Source organism: Zosterops lateralis (genome assembly GCF_965231275.1).
Source record: "Zosterops lateralis genome assembly, chromosome: 6".
Taxonomy (NCBI): Eukaryota; Metazoa; Chordata; class Aves; order Passeriformes; family Zosteropidae; genus Zosterops; species Zosterops lateralis.
Window position 1 is genome coordinate 39,414,625 of NC_139761.1, and position 11,392 is coordinate 39,426,016.

The 11,392-nt window shown below is 46.7% G+C and overlaps 1 protein-coding gene across 2 annotated transcripts; it reads right to left on the reverse strand.

Annotated features, from left to right (window-relative positions):
- Positions 1-21: 21 nt before the first annotated feature.
- Positions 22-9,634, reverse strand: ARFGAP2 (ARF GTPase activating protein 2). 2 transcript variants are annotated; one of them, XM_083863318.1, is made up of 17 exons: positions 9,501-9,634; positions 9,138-9,256; positions 8,169-8,241; positions 7,582-7,713; positions 7,412-7,492; positions 6,484-6,586; positions 5,791-5,847; positions 5,188-5,232; positions 4,066-4,118; positions 3,515-3,651; positions 2,840-2,971; positions 2,234-2,362; positions 2,016-2,144; positions 1,506-1,632; positions 1,314-1,404; positions 1,084-1,202; positions 22-647 (listed from the first exon to the last, which is right to left on the reverse strand). In XM_083863318.1, the coding sequence occupies exons 1-17, from the start codon at positions 9,570-9,572 to the stop codon at positions 627-629; spliced, it is 1,620 nt and encodes a 539-aa protein (XP_083719444.1). In that variant the 5' UTR covers positions 9,573-9,634; the 3' UTR covers positions 22-626. The 2 variants fall into 2 exon arrangements, with proteins under 2 accessions (XP_083719444.1, XP_083719445.1); XM_083863319.1 differs by lacking the exon at positions 5,188-5,232 and having other exon boundaries at positions 9,501-9,631.
- Between the last annotated feature and the right edge of the window lie 1,758 nt (positions 9,635-11,392).

Below are 11,392 nucleotides of genomic sequence, written 5' to 3' on the forward strand. Positions count from 1 at the left end.
GGCAACAAAATAAACCAGGGATCCAGTAAATTTCTTTACTTCTTTACCTGGGCCTTTTTTCTGATGATGTAGTTAGAAGCTAAAAAAATAATCTTTGATTTTTTTTCTCCCGCCTTCATATATGCTGGTTTAGAAGACAGTAAAAAGGACCAGATCATGGTAAAAGGCAAATCCTGCAAATACAAAGGACTCCACAGCACCATGGATTGGGAGCAGTGATCAGAACAAAAAACAGTCATGTCACATGATGTTCAGAAAAATAGCATTCCCCTTTTCTCTGTCACTTGGTGTGCTAAGGTATAGGCCAAAGAAGGACAGGAGCACTGATGAGGGCAGCGCAGGAGTTCCTGTCATATCTTTTACAGCAATGAGGTTAACCCTGTAAGATGGCCTGTCTCCACTGGCTAGTAGATAGCAGTGGTATGAGGAGGGCACATTGAATTTTAATAGAGTGGAATCCAGAGATATTCAGAAAGCATCCTGGGCACAGCCATGTCCTGACCCCCTCCGCTTACCTTCTCCCCTCCCCACCCAACCCAGACAAATAAGACAATCCTGCAGAGTTTACTCCAGGCAAAGGTGGCATCAGTGTTTCTTGCTGGCTTCCCTTTGCAGTCCCCGGGTCATCAATATGAACCATAACGATCCTAAGGAGGAAACAGACAGATACACATTGCTACCTTGCTACAACACCTTGGTGCAAAGTCCAGAAACAGATAACAAGAAATTGGGGAGTTTGGTATTTTAATACAGTGTGAGTTATATAGACAGGACACTGTAAAAAGGCAGACGGTAAAATACCCTGACTTTTAAAATTCTGCCTGGAATTTGTGGGAAAAGGTGTATCTGACATAACAAGGTGTCATGTGCAGCAGGAGGGTAAGGCTAGCCAAGCAGAATTCACCAGCCACCTGCAATTGCTCAGCTATTGTACTGCAGTCAACAGCTATATAAGACAGGTGTCTACTTAGGACTTTGCACATAGTTTGAGAAGATAGTGGTAATTCCAATGGAAGCCAGTTTATGGTGAAAGTCCCTGAACATGACAACAGCCTTTCTGAAGGTGCCATAATGTAAACTCACCTGAAGGGAGTTCATCACCCCATTAGCCAGGACAGCCATCTTGCCAGCAACTGATTTCACTCCTTGCTTGAATTGTGCAATGTCAGCTGCAGGCAGGACATTTCCAATAGACACACCACCTACCAGGAACCAGGAACAGTTAGCCCAGAGTCCTCAGCTCCAGAAAGCACCCTGATCCCCTCCAGTCTTCCAAAGCTGCCCCCTTCCTCAACCCACTGATGCTAACAAACCTGAGTGCACATTGTCAGCCTCTCCAAACAGGTCTGCAGAGCTGATGGCGCTGCTGCCAGAGAGCTGCTGCAGTCGGGATCTGGCTTCATACTGCAGCAGAAGACAAAACAAAAAGGTTATGTAGGACCTGAACAAACATGAGGAGGTAAAGCCAGAGCTGTACCAGTGTAAGTACTGCAGAATGCATCTACCTCAGCATCTGCCTCTCGCCCAAAAAACATATCTGAAGAGATAGCTTTAGCCCCTGCAAACTTCTGCCGAGCTTCATTGGATTCCACCATAGATGGCCTGGTCTCAATCTCCCGCCTACTGGTGGGTCTGAGGAAACAAGAGCAGACATCTCAGATTAAGCTCATCAACATAGTGAAGAATCAGACTTCTGTCTCTGACCTCATCAAAGGAAAACAAGTAATCTTAAGTGTTAGTTACACTGGGGCTCTCCTCTCCCCACCACCTCAAGACAGTCAGCACTTGATGACCACAGAGGCTGTATAAAATTATGACCATGAAAGGCAAGGAAGTGTCCAAGGCCCTTTCACTCGAGGCCCTTTTTCTTGGGCTTGACTGTGCCTGTACAAGTAATTTTCTGCAGCACAAGGCTCTTGCTATAACACAGCAGCTTCTATGCCACAGCTCCCACACTTATCCTTTGTCCCCTACACAAGGGGCACAAAGTACACTAGCAGTGGCAAGCACTTTACCTCTCAGAAACTGGACGAATGCTGGAAACAGTCACCTCCGGTTCCTCCTCTTTGTCCATACCCCATGAAGAGTCCGTTTCCCATCGTGAGCCAAATGCATCTTCGAATGAGAAGGGATTGTACTTGTACCTAGGTACCAAAAATAGGTAGTTTACACCAGACATGAAATTCAGAAATAAGCAAAGCTACACTGCTACTACACTGAAGCTAAGTCTTACTTGGGGGGTCCAGATGTGAAGCTTCCACCATCTTCAAACAAGTCCAACTGGGAGCGGGAAGATTTTGCTACCAGTGGCGTCTCCTGCTCAATTACTTGCATCTCAGACATCACCGAGTGTGAAACAGAACTAGCACAACAAACAAGAAGAGTCAAGGCTGATGGGTCTGACAGCATCCAGTCCCTACAACTAGTCTGCCTCAAAACTGAATCTGGCCTTCACAGGCAGTGCAGGTGACAAGTTTTGAGGGAGAGTTGTGGGATATCAGCCCCCTTCACCATTTAACTATGCTCCTTCAGAAGTCTTGAGCTACCTTCTTAAAGGAAGGCTTCTGCAGGGGGACACCTGTCAAGCAGCAGGGCTCTAGTGCTTAGACACTGACAGGCCACATGTATCTGTGGAAAAGCTCAAGTGAGAACCAAAACCATTGAACAAAGTCCCTATTCATTCTGGGGCCTGAAGCATTTTCAGTTAGAGACCAGCATATGAGCACTTTAACTCATCTCCTTATCTATTACAAGAACAAACTATTGCCTTCAAGAAACCTTTCCAGAGCAGGGTACTTCCAAGACACCTGTCTGTCCTATGCCATCCACAGCCATGTACCTTCTGGACACCAATCCCATGCCCAGCCTCTCTGCTTGTTCACGTTTCTTCCCTTCAAGATTCTGGAGTTTCTTCTCTTCCTTCTTCCGATCAAGCTGCAGCTCCTGATAAGCCAGTCGCATTGAGGTGACTCTAAGGGAAAGAGCCATGGTGAGTGCCAGCTCATTACCCTCCCTCACTGCCCATGTTGTAGAGGAACAAGGGGTTAAGTAACCCTGACCACCCTTCAAAACAGTCACTTTCACAACAGCTCTGCCAAAAATCCTTGCACAGGAGCTATTGCTTGTTTTGCCACCTCCTCCACTGAGATTCAACTCTTCTTCGGCTAACCATAATTTCCTTACTCTAAGCATCACAATGTCTTATCTTCTCCCCACACCTGCACCCAGAATGATCCATCCAGTTCAGTCTTTGGCTTTTTCAGTCCTGTCTGAAGGTGAACAGAAACACACGATACAGAAGTATCTGCTCCCTACACTCTTCCAGGAATGCTAATTTGAGTAAAATAGGGCAGTGTATCTTGGCTGCAAGGGCCATATTAGCATATAGCTACTGCTCTTCCTCTCATGCAGTATGTTCTGTAGTCACATTTGGTGATCCTAGGGTGAACAGCATTAACCTCACACTACTTCTGCCTTAGGTATGCAAGGTACTCATCCCAAACAGGGCACTTACATGGACTCCTCGGCTTGTTTTCTGGACTCGGCTGCCTGCTGCTCCCTCAGCTGTTCTGCCACCTGGGCTTGCCGCTCAATCTCACTGAAGCTCTGGCTGCTGACTTTCTGGGCTCCAAGACCTTTTTTTGCACCCAGCTTGGAAAATCAAAAACAAAATCCTGTGAATTCCTATCCTGGATTGTTCATTGCAGAAGAAAAACCTGAATCCTACTTTTTGCTGCACCCATGGAAGCAGCAAGTCTCCCAGTCTCCCTGTATAGTCACAGCCTATAGACCCAAAAGAGCTTGCAACACAGTATGGAAGAACATCCAAGAGTTAACCCACCAGTGGCCATCACTTAGAGATCAACCACATATGCTTCAGACCACAACCAGTAATGATCCAGAACATAATTTTTTTGGCAATAATATACAGACTGCTTAAGGTCTCCTTTCTCCAAAACAGATCTCTACAGCTTTGTCACACAGCTTTGTTAAGCAGAAAGCAAGGATCAGCAAAGAAATGCAAGACATGCTTTACCTCCTCTCCATAAAAGAGCTCAGACATACCCCTTTCTTGGCAGCTCCTGGCTTCTTCTTTCCAATGAGGGAGGATTTAAGTTCTGCAAAAGGAGGGAAGCAGCAAATAAGCAGAAGGAAATTAATTTAAGAGCCCGGAATTAGACAGCAACCCACATGAACATCCACCACAGTCCAGCTGCAGTAGCGTCCAGGGCACACCATGCAGCTTCACATCAGAAGCCTGGGTGATTCCATCCAGGCAAGAAAGGTGCATGTAGAAGCTCCACAGTTGCAGGCTGGTGGCCTAAAGAAGCATGTCCATTTCTGGAGCAACTTATAATTGAATTAAGAACTGTGACTAACTCCTCTGAGTGTTACGCAGTACGTATCAGGGTAGTTAGAGAAAGACTGTTTATCCCATACACAAATTCAAGAAAATGCAGCTTCAGAGGCATGTGAAGGTCAGAGCCTCACCAATGCCTTAGGGACAAAGGAGCAAGAACCCTAAAGTTGTGTTTACATGAACATACCAAAAAAAATGGACCTTAAGTTCAGCAAGCTGTAAAAGCAACAGGTTCCCCAAGACCTTGCACTTGTCACTCTTAAGGGCATGCCACACTTGTAAAACCAGACAAGGGCCAGTCAAGCAGCAGATGTCTGGGGAAAAGTAAGAACAAAGCAGAGAGGGACTGCCCAAAACATTTTCCAGCTTCCTTTCAATAGGTCTGAAATCTTTTATTGCTCTTGTTGGGCGTTTATGTCTGTGTGTCTCCTGACTTTTTACAGCCACATGACTTTTGTTAGCCCATAAATTATTCTTGACACTTCTTTAAAATCTTTTCTAGTCCTACAATTAATCTTTTTAAATAAGGGGATTCAAAACACTCACACTATCTGAAACTGTTTTCTGCTCATTGTTCCTAACACTTGATTCAAGTTTTTTTGGGTTTGTGTTTGGGGTTTTTTTATATTTCAGGAAACATTTAACAGAAATGTTAATAAGGTCTCTTTACAGATTATGACATATCTGGTTTAGATCTCAATACAACAATATAAGCTTTGTCTTGTTCTCTCCCTCTAAGCACAGGAAGCTAAAGTTAGAATTGAAGGCAGAATCTCAGGAGGGGCAAGCAGAGTTGTCTCAGCGCAGGCCAGCTGTTAGCCAGTTACCTCCAGCAGGAGCAGCCCCTTGTGTTGACAGATACATGGACATGTCTGAGGAAGAGATGTAAAACACGGGGAATGAACAGACACTTGAGGACACAGGACTTCCACCCAGAATGAACCCACTGTGGGCTAGGAGCATGCTCTCAATAAGGAAAGAAGCTCCAGCTAGGTGTTCTATGTGCAGCCAGGGCAGTAAGGGCAGGGGAGAATCAGATACAAATCCTTATTATTATGAAAGCTAAAAATTCATTTGCCTCTAAGGGTTCTGTGGGGAAGCAAACAAAAAAAAAAAAACCCAGCCATGTGGCCTTGATCACCAAAGTTCTAGATATGCAAGTGCCAAGTTTTGTCCAAAGCTCAAAACCAGGAAAACATGCTTTTGAGAAAGCAACAGCTTTGAACTCAATTATCCAAATGAGAAGAAAACCTCCAGACAACTGTGACTTGGTTTTGGGCTTCAGGAACATCCTAAGTACTGGCTCAACAGGGAGATAAGGTCGTTTAGACATTCTGGAAACTGGTTCATTGCTTCCAGCTTCACTGAGCTTACTGTTGAGCAGTGGGTAGGTATAAGAGCAAAACTGATCTCAGAGTGAAGAGTCTTACCTAGAGGAGCTTTAGGAGATGTGCTCAACAAGTCAATGGATGGACCTTGGCTGGGATCTGTGGGCGCAAAACCAGAAGAGAACATTCAGCACATTAATTCTCAACCCTTTTCTTTCCAGTACATTCACAGTTCCATTACATCTCTCCCAGCTCCTCTGTCCCCACAAATCCAGTTACAACTTGAAACATGCAATTTCCCAAGCAAAACAACTTTACATCTCCACAGAGCAAATTATTCCTTCTGCAGTGTTCTTAACACAGTAAAAGGAAGCAAACACTCTCCAGAGAAGTATACAAGGCTGTTTCAAATTACAGCTATGCCCCAGGTTCTTGGTCTCCTTGTCCTTCACCCTAGAAAGTTTTCTGTCCTATGTCATTTTCAGACCCACCAAATTCAAGGGGTAGAGAAGAATGTTTAGACAAATAATTATGTCTGAAAGCAGGGAAATGGGGCAGCTAATCTCCAAAACAGTTTTGTGTGCATTTCTGGAAAAGTGAAGAACTGACCCCAAATGGAGCAGTGTTTTTAGAAGTCTCTACTAATTTCTCTAAGCATCATAAGAGTGCACAGAACTTCCACTCCTTCAGGCCTGAACCAAAGGATAAGTTCAGCCCTTCCAACAGTGGTGCAGAACTGTATTCTTCTGGAAATGAAGGCAGATTCTTGGAAAAATTATTCAGTAAAGAACTCACTTGAAACTTCGCTGCCTTCTGATGACTTTGCTGCTTTTTCCACCTCTGGAGAAGACTGTGCAGGATTCTGGCTGGCATCTGCTACATCCCAGGTACTGGAAGACTGCAAGGAGATACTCATTCCAGTTATTTGCAGAAGATGAATGAACCAAACAATCCTGAATTTACTATTACTAATAATGAACTGCAGGTTTAGTGACCTGTATTTGATTTTAGGCCAAAGGAAACTAATTCCAAATTTCAGACTAACAGACTATGCCTTTCTTGAACATAACATATGGAGAAGTCCACTTTCCCTTAGCAGGGACAAAAATTTAAAAAAAAAAAAAAAAAAAAAAGGAAGCTAAGTTGAATGGAAGGCCAGGAGGAATGACAGAATCATTTGAGAAGTTGGATAACGTAAGGACTTCCCAGGTTAAAGGAAAAGAGTTTAAATCTGGGAGAAAATGTGAATTAAGTTTTCCTGGAAAAAATTAATCTCCACTTCCACTGTCTCTATCTGCGATACAGCCAATTCTTACATTACCTGAGAAAGTCTGCCTGGCATGGTGCAATTGCCCATATCCACTTTACCAGGGTCTAAACACTGAAAAGTTTCTTCTAAACCAGAAGTTCAAAGTAATAGCTAGTCCTTGCTTTAACTGTACAAAGAAACTAAGCATTAACACAGCACACAAAGCATCTTCCAGGGCATAGATGGTAGCTTTAAGTACTTCTTGAAGCCAAAACAAAGGACATGGATATTACAGGGACTGTTCAGATCTGTGACAATGTCCCAAGCAGATGACTGAATCTGACTTTCTCCACATTACTACTGAATAATTATAGAGTATATGGAGTCCTTCCAAGCTAAGTGGGATTGCTCCTGGCTGAACAGCTGGCTTTTGGACAGCTATTAAGGCTGCCTGGTTTAGGCAGTTCTTCTCACCTGTGTGTGCTCCATGAAGAAATCAGCATCACTCTTGTCAGGGGAGTGCCCAGGGGCTCCACTCAGTCCATCTATAAGCAACTAAAGAGAAGAGAGGCAGAAAGGAAGGTGTCCTCCAAGACTCAGCATGCAGCAGTACCCATCTAGCACTCCAGAGCCCTCAGACTTACATCAGTGCCATACTTGGCCATGGCAGCGCTCGCCAGCTGCCGGATCTTCTCCCGGTACATCTGGGCAGCTCGACTGTTATATTTAGCATTGGCATCCGTGGTGGTGCAGCCGTGCTGGCGGAAGAAAGCAGTCTGAAAAGAGAGGAATAGTCAGTCTCCTGACTGCTACATCATACTCAAGCAAGCACTAGACAAACTCAACAGAAAAACAGAACTTCCCAGAGACAGGATGAAGAACTGAGAACACAGCATGAACCAACCATCCATCTCCTCTACAGAGGGATGATTCCGAGCCACAATGCTGAACATGAGCTTTCAAACTGGTAAGTGTTATTAACTCCTATAATTTAAGAAGGCTATGGCTCTCATTTAAATGAGGCACAAGAAAATGAGAGATCTGCACATCAGAAAACAAAATATTTAAAGGTCACAGTCTGACTTCCAAGCACAATTGACAAATGCCCCCCTTCATTACACATTTCAGATGAGACTCGTACCAAGAAAGCCACACCAAGGAAAGGGACAAGAAACAGAGATGTGGATTAGCAAGAGGGAAAGCAAGCAAAATGCCTACAGAGGATCCTCACCGCGTTGGCATTACTGCCCACTTGCATACACCTCAGCTGGAACCAGTTCCAGTTAGAATCCAACTCTGTGGACCTGTGTGAGAACCAATTATTTCTATTAATAAAGACCAGGCAAACCAAATGCAAAACCAAGCTCTGGCCTAAAATGGTCAAATATCCCACTACTATTCCAAAGCATAGGAAGGAGGCAAAGGTGGGAAAGAACATCCTGGGAATTTCTTTGCTCTTGTAAAAAAATAATTTCAACTTTTCAAGTGAGGAAAAAGACAAGCTTTTATCCAAATTTTGAGGATTTCTCCCTTGTACTGCTTGTTTAGAGGGCAGAGCTTGAGCTAGGAAAACACAGCCAAGAACTTTCGTTCTACATATGATCTCATCACAACTTGAGAGACTCATATTCAGCCCGTCCCACAGGTTAGGCCAAAACATGTGACAAAGTAACTGAGAATACATCCAAGTAAAGCTAAGGGATACAGAGTGTCTCATACTAGTTACTCAACTTCTCTCCTAACAAGTAAAGGTCACAGTTCTGTTAACTTAAAATGCTAATTTTTACAACTACTGAAAACAAGACCTAGGCTGAAAAGCCAACACCATCTTCCCCATTAGGCTAATAGCAAAAAGATTAAATATTCCTCTTTTTGCCTTGCTCAGCATTACAAAAAATTATATACACTACACTGCTGCCTTACTGGCAAGATTGACACACCACACTCTGGTCTCTGCTCTTACAACGCCAAGGCCAGACAGCGTTTCTGCAACATTAGCGCAAGCAACATGTCGACACTCCACTTGACATGCTTTAGAAACTCCATTTTGGAACTGGAAGTGCTGAGTGACCCAGGACCTGCAGCGAGCAAGCCACACAAACCCCGAGGTGATCGCTCCGCGATAAGGTTTCTCTCCCAATCCCTGTGCTCGCAGCCCAAGGCGGATGGCCGCTCCAGGCTGAGGGCGCTCCGCACGCACCTGATGAAGCTGAGGTGCACGCCCAGGGACCTGTGGACGCCGGAGCAGTCGATGCACAGGAAGACCCCGTAGGTGATACTGGCCCAGCTCGGGTTCTTGGCGCCGCAGTCGAAGCACGACTAAAGCGAAGGCAGAGGGACAGACAGGTTTTAGCGACGGCTCTGCCGCTCCGCCACCCCCCTGCCACAGCCCGGCGGCCCCGGCCGCTCTGCCCAGGCGCTCCTCACGGGCCCTGCTCAGCCGCCCCTACAGCCGCCGCAGCGCCGCTCGGAGCCCACCGGGGCCCGGTCGGAGCGCAGGCCGCGACCGCAGGGCAACAGCCCGGCACGGACGGTCCGGCGGACCCCAGCCGCTCCCCGCTACCTTGTTGGCCGGCGCTGCCCGAAGCCGCTTGAAGAGGGTCTGGATCTCCGTCTTGCTCGGCTCCGCCGCCATGATCTCTCCTTCCCAGCCACCCCCGCGGGGACGGCAGCCGGCCGGGCCCAATCGCCGCCGCGGCCGCGGTAGAACCGCGCTGGGCCGGCCCCCCCGCCGTGCCCGTGAGTCTGAACGGCGAGAGGAGCCTAGGGCTCCTCTTTCCCTCTGGTCCCGGGGTGTGGGGGCAGCGGTAGCTGAGGGTCACCCCGGCCGCCGGCCCGACGCCTCGCGGGGGTCACGGCATCGCCGTACGCACATGGAGCGTTGCGCGGCCCGAGCCCCCCGTGAGGTGGCAGCGCTCACGGCGGTCCCGCAGCGCTCGGCGGGGCTGGGGGGGAGCCCTGCTGGCCCTGCCCCTCCCTTGGGGCCGCCGCGGACCCCGGCCGAGAGAAGGGCGCTTTAGCGTAGCGATGGGGCAGTGCCCGCCGTGGGTCATCTGCTACCGGGGAAAAGCTCAGAGCAGCGTTTACAGGCATCACCTGCTCCAGCAGCCGAGCTCAGGGCACCGGGCCTGGTACAGTGGCACAACCGAGCGGTGACTTGGAAATGATTTACAGAACCAAACAATGTCCTGAGTTGGAAGGCACCCACAGAGATCATGGAGTCCAGCTCCTGGCCCTACATAGGGTATCCCTAAGAGTCTCCCCATGTGCCCGGGAGCATTGTCCTGACACTTCCTGAGCTCTGTCAGGCTGGTGCTGTGACCACTGCCCTGGGCAGACTGTTCACTGCCCAAACACCCCCTGGGGGATGAACTCTTTTCTAATATCAAACCTTAATCTCTGCTGACACAACTCTAGGTCATTCCCTCGGGTCCTGACACTGGTCATTAAAGAGAAGAGATCAGTACCTGCCCCTGTGCTTCCCCTCATGAGGATATTGAAGACCACGATGAGGAATGAGGTCCCCTCAGTTTCCTCCAGGCTTAAAGACCGAGTGACTTCATCCATGCCTGGTGTGGCTTCCCCTTCAGACTCTTCAGAACTGATTTAATCAGGGGAGACCTCTCAAGAAGCTTTTACTTGGCTATGCAATAATCAAAGCATCATGAGGCAGTAATCAAGGTAGGGAAGTTGTTACTTCAGAGCAAAGATGATGTAAGGGCCCTTAACTGCTGTATTACCTGCCTAGAAGCAGTAAGGTATTGGCTAGAAAGTCGTTCTGTTATAATGCAAGAAACATAGGAAAAAATATGGTTGTGCTGTGAACTAAAAGTCAATGACTAAAAGTCAATGGACAATAGTCCACTTCATCCTTTAGAAAAAAAAAAAGGAAAAAAAATGTGACTGCAGAGCAATGAGAGGTTCAGGAGGATGACAACAACACCGAAAGTTAATCAGTAGCATGGTATAACAGAGATGGAATGCATTGGGATTCCCTTACCTCTGAAAAGAGGTTGCTCTGCAGCACCAGCTTGTCACTAAAAGAAACTCTTAAATGTACTAATATCTGGACAAGACAACTTCCAGTTTAAATTTAAAGTCTTTCTTCACTCATTTCCACATTATCCACAGATGTTAAGGTAGACAATAGAATTCCTTGTAACGGGAACCTAGGACCCATGGTCTTAGGAAGATACATAAAGTATTGGGACATAGAGATGCAATCAGCAACGTAGTTGTTGAGGAAAAAGAAAACCCTGCAGAAAAACCCTTGCAGGTTTAGCAGGATCTTGTGTTCTGGGAATCAGCAAAGCTCTAACTATGATCTCAGTGAGAGCTGATATGGCAGGCACATGCAGTAAGATGAGAGGCTTCTGGCTGACACATCTGATTGAAGCTGCTCTGAGTGAATTTCTGAGCTGGGTAGTGAAGCCTGATCTAACCTGATAGAGCTCA

Coding starts and splice junctions, on each gene's coding strand:
- ARFGAP2 (XM_083863318.1), bottom strand. CDS start 9,572: ATGGCGGCGGAGCCGAGCAAGACGGAGATCCAGACCCTCTTCAAGCGG. Junction 5,848..6,483: donor AGAAGGCAGCGAAGTTTCAA/GTGAGTTCTTTA, acceptor TTGCGCCCACAG/ATCCCAGCCAAGGTCCATCC. Junction 4,119..5,187: donor AGGGGCTGCTCCTGCTGGAG/GTAACTGGCTAA, acceptor CTCCTTTTGCAG/AACTTAAATCCTCCCTCATT.